This window comes from Aquila chrysaetos, chromosome 3, assembly GCF_900496995.4.
Source record: "Aquila chrysaetos chrysaetos chromosome 3, bAquChr1.4, whole genome shotgun sequence".
Classification (NCBI taxonomy): Eukaryota; Metazoa; Chordata; class Aves; order Accipitriformes; family Accipitridae; genus Aquila; species Aquila chrysaetos.
This window is the reverse complement of record NC_044006.1, coordinates 72,733,861-72,753,510: the sequence shown is the minus strand read 5'-3', so window position 1 is coordinate 72,753,510 and position 19,650 is coordinate 72,733,861. Positions and strand designations below refer to the sequence as shown.

The 19,650-nt window shown below is 42.5% G+C and overlaps 1 protein-coding gene across 1 annotated transcript in view; it reads left to right on the top strand.

Moving 5' to 3' along the window:
* SCN5A (sodium voltage-gated channel alpha subunit 5) overlaps positions 1-19,650 on the top strand; it is a 216,474-nt gene that overhangs the window by 84,810 nt on the left and 112,014 nt on the right. Inside the window, 5 exon segments of the mRNA XM_030009604.2 lie at positions 8,965-9,106; positions 10,712-10,909; positions 14,771-14,953; positions 17,347-17,709; positions 17,711-17,749. Coding sequence (XP_029865464.1) covers positions 8,965-9,106; positions 10,712-10,909; positions 14,771-14,953; positions 17,347-17,709; positions 17,711-17,749 — 925 coding nt within the window.

Genomic DNA, 19,650 nt, shown 5'->3' with positions numbered 1-19,650 from the left:
ATAAATTTACTTTTCAATTTAATTCCCAGTGTATAGCTTATCCAATTTTGAACACCTGGTTTTAGCCCTGAGGAAGGTCCAGTAAAGATCCAGTACGATGATCAAATATTTGGAAGATCTTAGCTCAGAGCAGAAGCTGAAAGCTGCTCTAGCCTTTGTGAAATCCAGTCTTAGCATCAAGTGGACTATGCTCTGCAAGGGCTACAGAACAGCAGGTGACAGCAAGCAGCACCGTACACTCCCTGTAATCAGGCATCACGGCCCTTTTGAAGGCATCTACCCTACTGTGTGAAAGTCGCCCCTGAGGGCAAAATTATTTCATATCCAGAGATGAGTATTTATGGTGATAGCGTCAAAGGGAAGGCCTGTAGTTGGGCGCAATGCTTTAGGGTGTGCTTGGGGACCTACAGCAAGGACAAACCCCAGCATTCGGTGCCTGGCTCCGGGCAATGGGACGTGGCCAACACCAGGCAAGAAGCGAGGGAACCTCCAAGGGCACTGCTCTCGGGAGGAGACGCGGTCCTGATCCCACCTCCAGATCCAACGAGGCATCTGCTAGAGCACGATCCCCACTGCGCCTACCAGGCATCGCCCTACCGTGATCATCAGAGCAAATCTCCCAGCAAGTGGGCTGTGGGAACCGTTCCATGTCAGGCCCCACCAGCCTGCTTCACGCCGCCCGTACAATTACGGCTTGCTCCTTCTCCGTGACTATTAACTGGTCATTTTGATGAGACGACCAGCACTGCAGAGTCCCGTGCTTCCCCACAGAGTAAAGACTTACAGGGGCTGGCTGCAGCAGCTTGGAATTATCTGTCCGTGAGAAAGGAAGATACATTTCAGCTCTAAAACATTTCCACTTTTATCCTGTTGTAATTTCACCTGGGCATCTTTCTGCTGTGGTTAGACTGCTGTTTTTTCTTCCCCTTCTGCCTGAAGGTTTGGAAGAGCAATAGAAACAGCAAGGAAATTTGTCCATTAGGAGAAAGAGAAACAGACAAGATGCTATCAATGTACAAAGTAAACAAACAGACAAAAAAGAGAAACTTATCTTTGTTCTTTTCACTTTTTCACTTGCAACTACAACAGGAAGCTGGCTTTTCAGAAAAGTGTGCATGTTTTAAGTCAATTGTATCCCCTTTGGATCTCAAGGTCATACTGCTTAATTTTTTTTTTTCCCTTTCACATGATATGTCCTGTATATTCAGCTTGTAGGCAGGAATTTTCTACGAGATCATACTGACAATGAAAGCACATTTGCATCGTGTCTGTACTGATATTGCCAAAAAGACTAGTGAGCAGGAAGGAAAAGCAGCCAGTAAAGCTACTTCAGGATGCAACAAGAAAGCACCTTTGGCAACTGCATCCTAGTAACTGTTGCTATAGAAACTTTAGCTACCTTTATCCTCACTATGACCTTGATTTTTCTTAACAGGGTACATTAAAATAATGTACGGTGCGGGGCAAGATTCTATATGGTTTGGTAAATTCTGCTGTCACTGAGCTTATTGCATATAAGGGATGAAGGAACGACCATGTGGTGTAGTGCTCCTCAAAGTTTTTGAGTGAGTCCTAACTCTTTCTAAAGCATCATCAGAAAAAACTTGGTTTCCTTTTGTGTTGTGGTATTTTCCTAAGGTAGTTAATACCAATACATAAAGTTGCATCAGATACCTGTTTTCGTAGTCACCGAGAGTACCGAAAGCAACATTTTTATGGTAGCTTCTCCACGCCACCACACTGTCAGCGTACTCTTTATGGCATGTACAGCGATGCAGCACTTTGATCTCTCTGAGCTATAGTAACATTCCTTTGCCTTTATGCATCCTCCACGCGGTGATTTAAAGTCCCTTGCAAAGGCTCATCACACCCCTCAAGGGTAGAGAAGAAACGTGCAACGGACTGAGGAGCAGCGCTGCTATCAGATGGTTGGTTCTTCCACCAAAGCTACTTTGCGCAGCCCAGTGCTGCAGCTCTCACCCAGCCCTCGGCAGGTGGAGAGCCTGGAACAGTGTGCATGCTTGCCAGAAGAACATGTCAAACAGCACTCTCTCCCACAGCACTTAGTCCCCTGACTGCAAGCAAACATGCCCAGTAACACAACCCCAGCTGTGCTGGAAACTGGGGAACTGCACCAGAGAATGATGCACCCAGGCGATTCTTTATTTGCTGCTGGTAATTAGGACCACTGCAGCTCTGAGTTGCCTGAACTTAAATCCATATTCTTCTTCTTATTATTATTATTATTATTATTACTATTAATTTATTGTTATTATTACTTGTTTTCTTAATATAAGAAGGCCCCAGATTCAGGCCACGTTGTGTTGGATACTGGACAAGTAGGGTGAGAATAGTCCCCTTGGCTTGGAAGGTCTGCATTTCAGAGGTGCAGTCCATGGATGGGTGGGGTGAAGATGGTGCTCAGGTGTCTTAGTTGCACATATATACTCCTGGGGAGCGATAGCCAACTTTGTCGGGCAGGTCGTGGTCCGGCAGCATGTGTTTAACTTGCTGAATGAACGGGTCCATCACAGGGAATGGGGGTACTGGGGAGCTTTGGCATGTGCCTAGTGGGACTGGTGTGTTCGTAACACTCGCCAAATTCAGTCTGATGGGGTACAGCTGGCTGATGGGTGGGAAAGGCTGGAAAGGCTGGTGGAGTGAGGAAGGGGAGACAGTTTCCAAATGTGTCTTCTTCAAATGTCACCAAAGCAAGGGTATTTTGGAAAGAACGAAGTGTGTTGTTTAAATTGCCAGAGCTAATAACGTAATTACACCCCAGATTAGTAAGCAATATTAATGAATTTATTACAAACCTTCAGGCTGTACAGCATACCTTAAATGAATTTAACTAGATTCTGATGTAAATCACACAAACTTTTCCATCTACTCTGTGTTGGTACAGTGACAGGAGAATGAGGATGGTTTGCTCACGGTGAGAAAGCCTCTCACTTGAGTATGAGAAAAAACAGAAAGCAAGTATGTCACCTGAAAGATGCTGCAGGGGCCATTGGCATAACATTAGGTATTATACAGGCTTAGGGGCAACAATAACAGTCCCCACTCCTAGGGATCAGTTGTGTATTTGGAAGATCATGTCTCTGGTTAAACAGCAGCAGTAGGGATTAAATCCAAATCCACTCAATTCTTAAGGATGGGTAATATTACCTCTTAGTCAAAGCTGTAATAAGCTCATCAGCCACATGAGAGAAGCAGACTTACCAGGGGCTACAGTCTTCATTAAGCAGTAATCTACCATTATGTTTATGATAAATTATTGCCCTACATTTTGTTTGACGGGTTAGACAGAAGATCCAGTGTCTGGCCACTGGATTGAGTGAGAAGAAATGAGAGTTTGCTTACCTTGCTGCAGCACGAAGTCTAAAAAAGCCACACTGCAGCAGAGGGAGTTCTTCCTCTCGCTGCTTGCGTGTGTGCGTGGAGGGGTCTGATGTGTCAGGCTGAAACCAGTGGTTTTCCATCTGCCTGAGCAAGTAGCCAGTGGGGGGAGGCAGAAACTTTTTTCCTGGATACAAGTCAGTGGCATGCACAGGTCAGTGGGTACTCTGAGCCTGTGAGCAAGCCTGCTCATGGGTATCTCCTTCCCTTTTCTCCTCCAGTTTCAGCTCCTGGTTGATGTTGCTCTTTATTCCGCGCTTTTCTTCTTCTTCTCCCCCCCCCCCCCCCCCCCCCTTTTTTCCCTTGGTTGGACTTGCTTGCACTTCCTTCCTTTCAGACCATTGGCACCCCTTGCTTTAAAAAATGCCCTTCAAATTCTCTCTGACCCCTTAGATGCCTGCAATAAGAGCTGCTGGGGGCTCCTAGTCAGACCTATCCAAAGTGAAGGGTGCCTCTGCGAGTGAGATGTTGGCTCTTAGATGGCAGTTAAGGGGGAATTTTAAGTCAGACCCTCTAACCGTGATTAGACTTTGATATATCAAAACAGGAAAGAGCAGGGGAAGGAGGGTGACCTGTGACACTCGGGCAGACTGAGCACCTGCTGATGGCAATGCCCAGCTTTGGCTGGGGCGTTGCTGCCTTTTGGCCCCTTTCTCCTGCACGCTCAGTCGTCCTTACAGCATCCATTTTTAAAAATATTGCCCTGTTTCAGAACGGGTAGTTTCGTCTTCTCAGGTAGGAGCAAATGTTAGTCTAAGGATCTTTGTCTGTTCCCCCACAACCACTGCACAGTATGCACTCCTTGTTTGGCTTCTGGTCTCCTGCCTCAAAACCAAGGAAAGTGAGAGAAAAACACTCGGGCCTGTGACCTAAAGGAGATCTAAGCCTCTCTTTTGTGGCCTGAGGACTTTAGCATGAAGAGGCAAGTTGAGGAAGACTCTACCGTGCACATCAATAAGCCCTGGAGGCCGTGGGCACCAGCTGTCCTTCCAGCTCTTAGTGCCAGGCTTTGACACCCCACTGTGCTCATCAAGGTAGTTTCCATTCCTCTGGAATTAGCCATGTGTCAAAAACGTCAGTAATAAACATTTCAGCTTGGTTTCTGCATTCTTGGGCTTAAGCTGTGACCTAAGCAGGAACAGTAAGGGGCCCTTACCACAATATGGTTTTGGTTTTTTAATTTTCAGTGTGACTGTGGTATGTACTTTACCTCCCATTATTGCTTCTTTCATAAGCAATTCGGTGTAGCAAGCCGTAGCGTGCCTTTGCAAACTAAACCAAGTGAGAGTGCAGCCTTCACCTTACAGATGTCGTAGCTGACATTAACAGCTGCTTGATGCTAACTCCTGGTAACACATGGGCAACCCTCCCTGTATTTTCAGGGTCTGAATGTTACAATCCAGCACATGGTTGTTTTACAAATCTTCTTTTATTGCACAACCCTATTGGCCACTACAGTCTGGATCAGCAGGTCACTTGGCTTGCCTAGATTAAACTCTTGAGACAGAGCGTTTTGTAATTATGCCCCTCAGCTACAACTCTCTGGCATTCCCAATCTGTGTTATTTAAAACAAAGCTGTTTCTTATGTTCTTTAATTTCCTGTACCAATGCCAGCTTACAATGGTGATTACAGCCTGATGGATAGGTAGGTAGACTGATGCTTTTAACTTTTCTGAATCAATGACACTAATTTTATTGTGATCAATTGAACAGCATCCTGTTAGGCTCCTGTGGAGGATATTATATTTATGTAGCTTGCTGTTGTTGTTGCCCATCCCTGTGCATCAGAGGAGAGTGCAATCCTGTGAAATGCTTCCCCGAGGTAAAAGAAGCTAAAGAGTTTGCTAAAAAATCCGAAGGGGAAGGCTTAATATTATACATCGAAGATGCTTCAGCCAAATCTTGAGACTCCTTAAAAAAATCCTCAGAGGAAATGGTCTCAGTTGCAGAATAATATTCTCATATGAGACTCTTACACCTAAATTTCTGTAGAGTGTTTTTCTGGGAAGCAGCTTTTTGTTTTCCTCTCAGTGTTTTTAATGTGTTCCCATACCCCATGGGTTATCACTTTTGTTGGCTACAAAAGAGGGCGAGCAAGAATAAGGAGTTGAAATGTAGGATATTTTGTCTCAAGTGTCTAGTCTCTGTAAGAAGGATGCGAGCTAACATTAGTAGCATTTTTGAGCTGAAGTTCATACTTTTCATGCTGAAGACACCTTGTTTGAATGCTCTTACACCTGAACATAATATTAGAGAACCGTGTACACTCACTGCAGAGTAAGACAGATCTTTTCGCACCAGCAATCTACTGCTGAGTGGAAAAGGTTTTAGAGACACATAAACACAGAATGAGACATGAAAAAATACTAACTGTGTTATAAACAGAAAATATTTGTCTTAGGTACCATTGCTCATTTTCACAGTCAGGGGAGTTGCACCTCCATGTCCTAGGGCTTTCCAAGCAGTTGTGGTAAAGTGCTTTGAGCAGTTGCTCTAATTTTCTTCTGCATCAAAACAGTTTTCCCAGGAAGCAACATTGGCAGTGAACCTAAGAGTGACTTTGCAGCCTCTAATCTCTTGGTGCGGAGAGGTTCCTATGAAAATACAGCTAAGTGCAATGCTCATAATATATCCTTTCTTTCAGACTTTCTTGTTCAAAATGGTGAAGAGATTAAGAGGAAAGTCTATCTCTCTCTGTCATATTGAAATTAATTTCCATTTTGCCTAAGATTTTAGGCAACTTATTCTGGATGAAACCTAATTTCCAACCGACTGCACTGTCTAGGCTTAAGTTCACCATTCATGTAATCACCATCAAGTTTTTCACAGCTGTATTCAGATGTTTTAGTCATTAGTGATGTTAAAATATGAGTGATGAGACCAGCTCAGTGGAGCCACTTGGGACTGGTCTTTCGTGGAAGACTAAGGAAAGGCTGTCCACCTCTGGACATGATCACTTAGTTTCCAGCCAAGCACAGTAGGTGAGAGCAGTCATTTTCTCATGGCAAAAGGAATAAGCCTTACAAAAATTTTCATGCCCTGTCCGGACATGATGTCTTAGCGCAAGCAAGTGGAAAGGGTTTCCTTCTCAGGAGCCCAGAGGATCCATTTCTCAGAGCTCTTGAACAGTGTCAGCAGCACGTCACAGGCACTGAAGGCTGTCTGCAGCAGCAGATCAGAGGCAGAAATCTCATGTCTCTATGGCAGAGAGTGACAGCAGATGCTGCCTTTGGGAGAGAGGAGATTTCGTGAAAAGGCTGCCTCGAAAAAGGACATGGATATACAAGGGAGATTCAGTGTGCATCTGCATATTTTAGGGGAAAAAACCCTGAGATTTCTGCGTTTTGTTCTCTTCTAACTCAGTAATGTTACTGTAATTTTTATTCAAATGTGGCTCTTACCAGGAAACAATAGCTAGGCAGAGTAGGAAAGATCTAGAAGGAGGCATTTCTAGGCTGACAGGGAAAAAAATTAGAAGTGGCTCTTTTTCTTTCTTTGTGAGCTATAGTTACTATTGTCTAAATTCTCAACTGATATAAACTAACTTGGCTCTACCTAAGGTGACAGAATCACTTCTTATATTCTCACTTGTGTGTTACATTTAATTCATTAAACATCAACGGTTCCTTTTCATTTTTATTGCTTTTTCTGAAGAGTACTGCAAACGAGGATATGCACACATTTTGCAATGCTTCAGCACTCCTTTTTTCAGCGTTCAAAGCAGACTTAGAAATTTGTGCTTGACTAATGATATTAAATTAAGCTTCTTAAAGTGTTGTCGAATGTCTAATGTTGGTGGCTGACACCATAGATTCATGTAACTTCAAAACCTATAACAATTTTTTCTCATCTCAACATGCAATACAGGTTTGCTATCCTGTGCTGTAGAGATTTGATTTATATCAGTATAAAATTGATATTTAAAAAGAAATAATCCTTGATTTTCACACTGAGACACACTCTGCTTTCTCAGGAGTCAATTTCTTTTTCGGGTGGCATTTTAAAAATTACTTTGCATTATTTATATTACTGCTTTGCATTTCAATTTGTGGCAATATTCGGCTTTGGTAAAAAACAGCAGTGATTGAAACACTCTATGGGTTTTTGCTGGGAGAAAAAAGTTAAAAGCTGTACACATTGGACACACTCTACATGACTGATGACATGTCTAAAATGGCTGGATATTACAGTAATCATCCTATCTGAAGGCAGTTCAGAAAACCTTGATTTCTCCATCTGACAGGCAGAACATCAAGCTCACCATCTGCCAGGGCAGAGGGTGTTGCTCTGTTTTCAAAACACTGCCTGGAAGTTGGTGTCTCTCGGTGTCTCTGATCTCTGACAAAGTGCTTTCACAACCTCTCCTGTTCCAACCATCCCTAGTTGTGTCAGCTAGAATTTGCACCAAATCGTACCAGGTTCATCTCTATCTATCTATCTGAAGCATAAGGAGAACAGAGAGAGCTGGCATTACTGCAAGTTCTCCTGAATTCTGCTTCTCTAGGTAGTTAGATGGTTCCCACCTAACAAATTCCCAAATAATGTAGAGCTCCAGGATGCTGGCAACGTCCTCGATCTCATATTCTCTTCCTTTACATAGAGCAGTAAGCCTTTGCATATCACTCTGTGTCTTCAGTTTCTGATGGGTCATATCTTATGCTTGGGAAGCAGCTTGCGATATGCAAGAGGTGTGGGATCTTTTGATTAATCATATTGTACCGTTCTGGGAAAGAGGGTGGCTCATTGACCCGGGATCTCTTCTACCTTGTGTTTCACCTGGTGATGCAATTCAATACTTACATAGTACCACTGAGAGCATTCTTTTTCTATCCTGGCATATGGGGCTGGAAAATTACTTGTCAAGAGTCTCAAAGTTTAATAAAAGCCAGTGATATTCATGCTATCTGCATGCCATTTAATTTGTGAGTCTGCAAGACACACAAGGAAAACATTTTCCTGGCAGAAACAGAAAAAATGTCGTGACCCCAGACTACGGCGGTGAGTGGAACAAAGGGCTGGGTTTCTTAGATTAAAGATTTAGTCCTTGCAGGGGGTGAGTGCAAGGTCAGGCATAGTAAGCAATCGGGAAGGTGCTCAGATGGCACATGCTGGTGTCATCCAGCCAGTGTCAGACTACGTAACCAGAAAAGCAGGTTCACCATCACAGTATTACCCACAACTATTACAGGAGACACCGCGTTTATGATTCTTAATTAGGAATAAGTGCCAAGAGACATCATATTTAAGCACCAAAGTCCTGCTTATACACCTAATTGTGGTCTGTTCCAAATATCTGAAATGCTAGGTGCTTATTTGCCATTGCAGCTCAAGCTATGGTTACCATTTTCCAGTTATCCTTTCAAAGGAAAAATAAGATTGCAAAGATCTTTGGTATTGTGAAGTTAGCATCCACCTGTTTCCTGCGTTCTTACCCAGTGAAGGAATTTACCATTGAGGATTTGTACTCTTAACCAAGAGAATTCCATGTGTTCCCCTGGAAATCAGTTTCTTCATGCTGAAGCCACCTATGATGCATTTCATGTATTGTCTTTCATGTTTTGCAGCACGTGCCCTGAGGGATATATATGTCTGAAGGCTGGGGAAAATCCTGACCATGGTTACACAAGCTTTGATACTTTTGGCTGGGCCTTTCTCTCTTTGTTCCGTCTTATGACTCAAGATTGTTGGGAACGTCTTTATCAACAGGTATGAGATTGTTTTATTACTGTTAAAAAATATGAAATAAACACATCACCTTGTTACAGTTATATATCCAATAATTAAAGACAAGAAAGAATTGCTCGTTATTAGGTAAACTGTGCTCTTAGTGTTCTGGAGAAGATCCATCTTTTCTTTTCTTAGGAGTGATGATACCAGAAGACATTATGCTGGGTGTTCGGGGAAAGGGGGAAAAATTGGTACCGAGAGAAAGACACTTTGAATGGGTAATTCACCTGAATCTAAATGAAGTTAACCACTTCAGAAAGATCACCACATCACCATATAATGATTTGGGGGAGGTGCTGGTGTAACATGAACTAATCTTTGGAGTCCAGCTCAGAAAAAGGCTAGAGAAGCAGCTGTGTGCTTGGCAGATCTGGTTTTGCAAGGCACGATAATGAACACGAATTCAGCAAGTGATAAGACTACCTGGTACCTTTCAGTTCTCTCTGCTGCAAGCTTTTCGTCATGGACACCTGACAGCCAGAGGCACAAATGGAGTCAGAGTCAACTTACAGTCATGTGTGCAAGGTGTGCTAGGTAAATCCTCATTTTAGCATGCATTTCCTGAAATGTATGCGAACTCCAAAGAACTACATATGATAGTTTGGTGCTGAAGGACATACTCTGTCCGTGAAGCCACTGAAGATTTACTTCTGCATCTCAAAATTCCCCAAACCAGAACATGCTCATAAGGAAATCAGGGGAGTTAGTGCTGACAGGTACTACTCTGAAGGTACTGAGGCAGACATCTTTGGAGGTATTGGGGATTGCAGCTTAACATGCAGCCAGTTATACAATTTCATTTCAGGAAAATGTAAAACAATGAAATTGAAGTTTCTTTAAACTATATTCACTTACTTGGCCCACAGCTGCATGTACAACTCTGGAAGACTGAAAGTGTTGTGGCAAATAAGGGTGAATGTCACTCCCTTTTATTATTTGACCTTATAATAACACACAGTGGTTTCTATCACTAGCATCAAGTCATTGACCATGGGACATATCTGTAATATAAGCTCAGCCTGTTAACCTAAACTCCAGTTATGCCTATAAATCTGGTGAAGAACCAGGCAATACAGTCAATGGTCCCAAGGTTTGTTTCTTCTTATACCAAGGCAGATGTCTAAATGACATTCAGATGAGTTGCACCCTGAAAGTAACTTTTTCTCCCCACTGACTGTAAAGGACCTAGACTGTAGACATTTGAAGGGATACAACATGAATCCTGCTTGGAAAGTTTCTATGCACTGGACAAAAATAAGTTGAGCTGTGTGGGGGAAGCTTTCACTGCAATAGATCGTAAGATTATTTATTCTAAAAGAAAACCAGTGGAGATATTTGGTAAACAAAGAAAGCATTCTTTATTTAGAAATGAATTTTCCTGCAAGGCACATAATTTTTGACTAAGGTATAAAAATTTATTGGTGAGAAGATTATTTCCTTGCATGTGGTTGTCATTTGTCATCAAAGGGATTCTGTTTGGGCTATTAACAAAGGCTTAATTCAATTATATTGTAAATCTAATTTTTTTTTCTTTTAAAAAAACATTGTAAACAAGTGTTAGTGATTTTGCTTTTGTGCTTACAGACTCTCAGATCTGCTGGGAAGATCTACATGCTTTTTTTTATGCTGGTCATCTTTTTGGGCTCATTTTATCTGGTCAACCTGATTCTGGCTGTTGTGGCCATGGCATATGAAGAGCAGAATCAAGCCACTATTGCTGAAACAGAGGAGAAGGAAAGAAAGTTTCGGGAAGCCATGGAGATGTTAAAGAAAGAGCAGGAGGTCAGTAAACTATGTGATATGATTAGCCTTGGGTAACTTGAACAGACGGTACCTTGAGATTCACATTCTCTTTATTTTACATTTATGTGATAACCAAAGTAAGACTTTGCTTGAAAGCAGCTTAACGTTTATTGTCCTGGACAGAGTTATTACAATTCTTTCTAAAGGAAAAATGATGGCTCTTCCTGCTAGCATTGGGCCGTTTAGGGTTTACATATCCAGAGTTGTACTGGTCTAACTGTACCACATATGCCAGCAGAGGAATTTATATTGGTTGGCATATAAGACATTTTAATGATGGTATAACTACATCTGCATTTGAGCAAAACCCTGCTATTTTGGTAGCTCAGCTGTAGCCCCAGCTGAACCTTCTTCCACCACCACTTTAGCTCATGTTCATTTCCTCACTGTCTCATTCAAACTGCCATGAATATCCAGCCATCCGATAATGAAGATAAAGATGTAAGATAACCTGTTTGAAGCACGTACGACTTCATTCCTGAACAAGTAAACAGGCAGATCTTGAGGCTAAACTTTGCAAATTATGCAAAGGATATGGATTTAATGTTATGTCATAAGTTTAAACAAAACACGGAGGCCAAATGGTGGATGCAGCCATATAGCCTTAATAACACTAGTTAATTTGCATGTGGTTTGTGTGGGATAGAAAGTCTTTATTAAACAGCTGAAGAGAACATTTTAGGTGCTGTGAACAAGAAGACAATAAGAAAATTAGTCTGAAATAACACGTAGCACTGTAGTTCAGAGAAAGAAATCCTCAATACACAATATAAACTAGTATACATAATTTTCTTTTGGGTACATATAGCTTCAGGGTCTAATCCAAAGCCCATTTAAATCCTTGGAAAGAAAATAGAAAATGCAATTCACCCTTGTCAAAGTGCTAGTAGAGGCTTATACATCGTTTAAGTCCTTTTAAAGATCCTCTTTGATGGTTTAAGTAATAGGTAAATGCAATTTAGTCCATGTACAGGCACTTTGAACAGAGTAACTTTCTGCCATAAGCTAAGGGAGCAAACTGAGCTCCAACTCATACCTATTTTATACAAATTTTCATGTGTTTTGACTCCAGCTGAGCTCTTCCTAATAACAGTCAACTTTGGTAGCCCCAGCTATAATTAAAGATATTTAAGAATTTCCTTTTGAAGGCTTTGATTTCAGTTAAGCCTGTATGTACACAAAAAAGGAACATTAAGCCCTGAAAGTCAGAATGTGTCAAAATGAAGGTTGCTCATGAAAACTTAAATTGTTCCCATTTATCTATATGCTTTATAACATAGCCTTTTCTTCAGCCAACCATGTCTCATTTTTCCTGTGCCCTATTCAGTACAAAGGGTGGACAGTGCATGACTCAAGAGCAGCTCTTCGCTTTCTCATCATTTGTTCTGTAGCCTTAGGCCAGCTCGAGCAGACTTCCCGACTCAGGCATTCAAAGCCTGCTTCAAAGACAAAATGACTAACATCCTCAGAGGTTTTTCAGTGCCTCTTGTCTCTGCTCAGGCTCTGTGTGCTTCAGAAATACTCATTTGTATTTGTAATACTCCTGGAGAATTATCCTAATCTTATCGAAAGGAAAATTAGGAGTATAGCGATTGGTGTCCATCATGTTCACTAGTGAAGACCAATAATTCTGCAAATCAACCCCCGACATCTCAGATTAGACATCTGGAAGAAGAGGCTCGGGAAAGTGAATTGGGTGGATGCACCATATAGCTTCCAGATGTCCTTCTCAGGTGTCTCGCCCCAGCCAGAGCTACTCGGTTTTAATCTTGCTCTCCAAGCCTTCATCAAGATCTTGGTTTTGACTTTCTCACTGTACCGCTAAGTTCTTGCCTCAAGTCCTATCTCCTGCATAATCCCCATGTCAGCGCTCGTGTGAGCTAAGCTTTTCTCCCATCCTTCAGCCACCGCCCGTCCTTGCCAGACACATCTGGTCCCACACGCCTTTCCTGCCCCTGGGAGTTACCGCGGAGGAACCCAACCACAAAGGGTAAATAGGCAGCACGTGGGGACATCCTCCATGCCCGGAGAAACAATTTAGTCCAAATCCTTTTTCAATAACTGAAAAAGGTACGCAGGGCAGAAGCATTTCGACCCAAGCAATAGGTAAGAAAATGCTAGGAAACTGAAAATTAGCTTATTTTGCAGCAAGAGTACAGCATGCTTAGTAGCACAGCCTACAATATTTTCTAGATTGATAAAATATGACGGCAATCAGAAAGGAAAACTGAAAGTCTTTAGACCAGCTTTTACACTGTGCAGTATAAAGAGAGCACAAATATAATTGATGGGCCTGCTTGAAGACTATCAGTCAATTTACACAATTGGTCTAATACATTCCTAAACCTGAATTTAACACCAAAAGACTTGCTGAATCTTTATGAAGAGAAAGCACTTCAGCATAGCAATTAAATCAATTGGCTCAAAAAAAAAAAAAAAAAAAAAAAGAACAGCCTAGACCAGTGTCTGAGCCCTCCTCCTCTCTACTCTAAGCAGCTTGCTCATGAAAGATATTTCCCACAGGAATTAAGTTTTGTTGTGCTCTCAGCTTGATAGAGCTACCGCTACTCCTTGAAATACATGATTGATTCTTTACACGACTGTTAAGTGCCTTCACTTTCCTTGGACTGATGCCTGTGGGAGGAAGGGAGTATTTTGCTGCGGAGAGCTGATTGCCTGTTTGATTCTAGTGGCTTTACTGACAATAGCATTGAGGATTCATCCATTTCTTCTGTTCTTGGGAACCTGGAGAGGCTTTTTTTTTTTTTTTTTTTGTAATTCACTCGCTTTATGTATTTGGGCTGGGAGCTCTGCAAATGGACTTGTCTCCAGGCCACTGGTGTGGCTACCGCTGAGACGCCGGCACCTCCAAACCTGACCTCGTGCTTCGTGTTCAGAGCCCCCCCGCTCCTCCCGCCCGCCCCAGGGATGGGGACCCGGTGCGCTGGCGCGGGCCGCGGCTTCCTCCTCGCACCTATCGATTCTTCCTCCCGGCTGCTCATTTGCTTCCAAGGCCGTGGCTTTGTGGGCTCAGGCTTTCGCTTTCGGCTTCTGCGGGTTTTCTAGCAGTTGGTCTGTTATCGGTCAGCTCCTGCAGCGATCCCACCAGATAGCCAGCCCAGCACTGAAGCACACGGCAAAGCAAATTCCACCTTATCTTCAGTTAAGCCCGCGGTTTTCTTTTTTGCGTCGCCGATTATAGCTGCCTGCTCTGCTGCTTGGGATAAGTGTTTACAAAAACGTGCCAGCTGAATTGCCTGCTGTTCCTCGCATCCCTCTGTGATAGGGGAGGAAAAATCCTGGCAGCCAGCTTGGCTGCCCTCCTGTCCAGCCCTCCCAGTTCAAGGGGCTGAAGTCCAGGGGGGGCTTATTCTATGGTTCCCCAGCTTGAGATTTTTATTGACTGGCACCAGAAGCGTTACTCCGGAGATGCGTGCACAGTGTACACCTGCAGGTGTATGCACACAGGCTGTTCCTCTCTTGAAATGTCAAAGGATCTTGCATGTGAGCTCTATATAAATCACATTATTTTATGCAGGCATTCCTAATGCTCCATCACAGGGTCTGGGTGGCAGACCTGCAAGTGTGCATTTGTACTAGGAACGTGTCTCGCTTGTTGTTTCTTTTCCTATGGCTAAATATAGAGGTTAGAAACACGTTAAGACCAGTTCCAGCCACGTGAGATAGTTTTCTGATTAATGGCCACCTGAAATTTTTATCTCCTAAACAACCTTTAAACTTAAAATGAAAAATAATTGCTGAGCAGAGTAATTATTAGTTCTCACTGAGATCCTTAACTCAAATAATAAATTTTACACCTTCTACCATCTTCTGTTTTAGGCACTAGCTGCTAAAGGAATCGATTCAATGTCTCTTAGTTCATTGGAAATGTCACCTTTGTCATCCAAAAATGCCAAGGAAAGAAGAAATAAGCGAAAGAAAAAGAAATCTCTGGGAGCAGAAGAGTATGGGGAAGACCAAAGGAATCCCAAATGTGACTACGACGATGGTCAGAGGAGAATGGTAAGCCGTGGTCTGAAACGTCACTTATTCCACACTGCACTTTGCTGGATAGGCCAGGCTCTGAGTAGGCAATTTAAGCTGAAACTTTCAGCTCTAAAGAAGAATCAGATGATACTTAATGTCATAACTGACCTGCAGACAGTCTATGTTAGAACAGTGGAAGGAAATTTGTTACCACTTAATTTTCAAAATTAATTAAAAATGCCCATTAAACATTCTTACGAATCTATTTTGTTTCAATTTTTTTTGCCTTTTTTTCACTTCAAGATTACCCACAGTCTGTTTTATTTCCTGACTTTAATTTCACTCATCTGATTATATCTATCCTATCCCTACTAGAGATAAAAAATTCTTAGAAAAAAACCTGCAAAGCTCAAAAAGCAAAGGGAGGAGGAGAAAGCGAGGAAACTTGTCTCTGAGGGCTTCTTAAATGCTATACAAAGACATTATTAATTTTTTTATATTCCTTTGCTAGTTGCCTTCAAGTCAAAACTTTGTGGCACTTGTTTCTACTTTCTACTGCAGGGAAAAAAATAGTGAGACTGTTGTTAAATAGGGTTTTATGTAAATGTTACTGACATGCATGAATATGAATCTGCACACGCTGTATGTATCAAATGATCATAAATAGCTTCAGATAATTTGTCTTTGCTTAACTGAGGGCAAAGTTTAAATCAGTTTATTTTGTTTTTCTGAATAGCCATGTAATGGGCTAAGTCTTTTTACATTTTGTTGTCAGTGAATTTAGGGATATTTGGCAGCCATAAAAAGCTCATAAAAAACATGTAAGTGATGTAAGTAAATGTGACCAATTAATGACTCCCCAGCTCACAAAATTTACACAGAGCTGGATTTCTGTAAATGACATGTATTTTTTAACCTTGTAGTTTTTGTTGTAGTCTCATTGGTCAAGTGGGTTGCGTTACAAATTACACCTTTGTTAAAGCTAGAATTGCTCTTTAGCTTCATTCTGGATGGGTTTCAAGACACCACATACCAGAATGACCATGGATTGGAGCTGTGCATTGCCAGTTTGTTTCTTAGATTAATATTTCTTGTTTTCACTTTTCGCCCCTGGATGTCATATGCATGAGAAACATGGGAGACACATTTCAAAGCTTATAGTAAATCTTCTCTGCAAGGCTGTGTCTGGCATGGTTGGAGGGAGTAAGGCTGAGTCATCGTTCAGATGCAATCTGAGCAGCTGGAAGTATGTTGCCATCAGAAATCAGTCTCAATGACTGTGCCATGGAAACCCAGGCATGGATTTTTGACCAGTTAAAATTTGGTAGCAATCCAAACGGGCTGGTTTTAGTTAGAAGGGGCCTGGTTTTTGTCCTCTTCCTTGTACCAGTGTCACAAAATAGCATCATTACGTAACTCAGTGGTGTAAGCTACAGTGCGAAATGAAATCAGGCTTCATTTTGTTTGTCTGGTTTGTGGATGCTGTGGAGATCTGACCTCTCTTCGTATATACTTGGCTCATGAGAAAGTTCTGAAGAAGCTGAAAATTCTGTACAGACCATAAAATCAAAAGAATGTTCTGCCTAAATGCTCTTACTCCAATAATTTCCTCTTCAGATACAAGGGAAAGGGATAGACTTGAATTTCTTATGCATTTTCTGAACATCCTTTTTACTCTGCCAGGGTTTAGGTGTGTTTAGTCCTTGGCTACGTCTTACTGATGCTCTGTCAGAGTTGCACTCTCACTAGCTGATGTCAGAGTGGATCGTCAAGGCTGATATTTGAGTGTGAGGGAGACTGCTGTCTGCGGAGGTTACCTGCCCCTTAAAGCAACCATGTGCATTGGGATAATGATTTTACAAACTAATAAACCATATCCCTCTTCTTGCTCTTGTTTTGTTTTTTTCCTTTATCACCTTCTTCCGTCGTATTCTGCTTCTTCTTCTTCCCTCTTCTTCTCATTTTCCCTGCAGTTCATTTCCTGCCCTATTTCTTTATCTCTTCTTCTCCCACTGCAACGTTCCTTCCCTAGCTGTTATGAAGATGTGTGATAATGCAGTAAACTGGAGCTGGATCCCCTTCCCTGCTCCTGTCTTCCACTCCTTGTGCTGCCTTCCCAGGTCCTTTGGCACTTATCAGATGGGGGGGAGTAGAAGCAAAGGAAGTATCACGCTGCGAGGTGAATGCCACCTTGACCCTTCCTATATCAGTACCTCTTTAACTGTCAAGTGTTAGACAAATACCGAATAGCTAGGAATGACTATTCAACCTCTTAACTTTATGAAGGTTGAATACGTGTAATTAAGTCTTTCTCTAAAGCGCTTGATATAAAATGGAACTTACTGCTCTCCCCAGACCTTCCTCGCTCCTGAAAACATGTTGCAAAATGTTGTTTCTCTTTCCCCTTTTTCCTTTCTGGGGGTTTCTAGACTCTCCTTGGCATTAGTTATGGTCCCAGTGCAAACTTGGTGAAGCGCAGAACCAGCCACGGAAGCATATTCAGTTTCCGACTCCGTGGCAGAGACACTGGCTCCGAAACAGATTTTGCCGATGATGAGATCAGCACCGCTGGGGAAAATGAAAGCCACCGGGGCTCTCTCTTAATTCCAAGATCTGGGAGGCGTCCGAGCGTGCAAAGTCAAGTGAGCCATAGTTCTCACCCTACTACTCCCAACTACACCCAGACGGGCAAAAGGAACAGCTCAGTGGATTGCAATGGTGTGGTTTCCCTGATAGGAGGAGGCACCGGGGCACTCAACCCAGACCCTACTTCTCCTGCAGGGTTACTGCTCCCCCCCAGTTATTATGGAAAAACCTGGGACAGGCGACCTGGTGAGTACTTTATAACTTTTGTATGTGATTCACGCTCTTGTTACCTTCTAAATGTTGTTGGAGTTTGCTGTAATTTATTTACGCGATACACAGTCTACAGTGAGAAACACGGACCCTCCATCCTAGGCAGGGTGGGAAGACAACGGGCTAACTCACACAGCAACGTGTGTCTAGTGCCACGTAAGAGAGGTTCATAACTTCTGGTGAGACTTACTCCTCAAAGCTGGCTGGAGGCAAATACCTGAATCTTGGGTTTGATATGATTTCTGTTTTCTTGTAGGGACACCTTTTAAGTTGGTTTCTTTTGACATTTGAATATCTGACATTGGCCGGTGGCTAGATAATGAGGTGTTTAAAATGATTCAGTGTGAGTCTTACCATCTTGAGACTCTGTTTTCTCCCACTGGTTGCTGTCTGTTTGCATCTAAACTCTGGTCTTCCGCATAGCTATTTGTGGAGGGCTGTTCTTACAGTCCAAAGGTAGTTCCCAGAAGGGTTTAGCATCCAGTTCAAATAACACCCAGGAAAGATGAGCAGGTGATCAACAGACTTCAAGCCTTTTGCAGATTGCCAGGATCTTTGTTGCAAAGCACCACTGCTGCAAAATATTTGATAAGGCTGTAAATAAAACTATTAAGACTGATACCATTAGGACCCAAGCACAAATTCACTTGGAAAACCGTGAGATGGTGTTTTGGAAATAGCTGCTACACAGGCAGGGCAATTTGGACAGGTTGCCAGTTTGATATGATGGGAATTTATCTCTTTTAATGTAGATAATCTACGTTGGAGCACATCACTCTCAACAGTCTTTCAAGCAATGGAGGTCTAGTCCTTACAATCAGTGTGGGCAGGTTTTATTTAATCTTAGAGATCAAAAATGGGTCAGAATAATGTCTCTCCCTGAAAGTGCCTCTTTCTGTTCACTTTAACTAGAGGGGGAGCCCTAGGTGGATAACTCAATATTGCACATATCTTAAGTCAGGTGAGATGAAGCCCACTCAGAGTAACAAGGTGCCAAAAATGGGTTACGTTGGTGTGGAAATAAGCAAATGTGATTCTAACATGTACTAGGCAAGGTATTTCCTGAAGAGAAAGGCGAGTGAGATGGAATCCAGCCGTGGTGTCAGATTATCAGTAAATTGAGAAGTAGCTTTTTTTCTTCAGAGCCAGACAGCTTCTTCCCTTTCAAGCTTTGGATTGAATTTTTTTCCTCACCTAACCAGGCATTCCCTGTAGTCCTGCAAATAGGCTCTCACACTGTACATGAGAGGAGGGGCCATGCTGCGTGTGGGAAGCTGGTTGGTGTGGGAATTATCTGTTTTGTTGACAGTTTTGAGGCTGTTGCTGTTTTTTTTCAGATGTTCACACCTTCGTTCATTTAGGACTTTAGTACTCCCATTTTTACTCTCTGCAGACAAAGAAGACCAGCCCTGAGAGCAGTCTCGAGGCAGCTGAGCAACTGAAACACTATTTGTAGATAGTGGAGTTTTATGGGACTTAACTTGGTGCAAAAAAAGCTGTGCGTTAAAGGAACTCTGCAAGAAAGTGTGTGCATCTGTTTAAAAGAAAAAATCTGAACTAGAGTAGAAAGGCCTCAGTAGATGAGCAGGGGATGTCCCCCTTTTCTCTGTAAGAAAGCAGCTCTGCGGGCTGCTGAGGCTCTTCCAGCTGTCAGAAAAAAGCTTAACAAAGCATGAGAGCACTCAACCCTTCACAGGAAATATTGATATTTTACAGGATTGGGCCCTGAGGTGACAGGGAGGCTTTGAGCTCTGCTGGCATTTCTTTTTGTTTGCCAGCTTCCTGCCTTTTAAAAAAAATGGATGTTGAAAATTGAATGGCCCGGGTGGGTGAGCTCACTTGGCAGTTCCCTGGTCATCTAGGAAATAACATCCAGG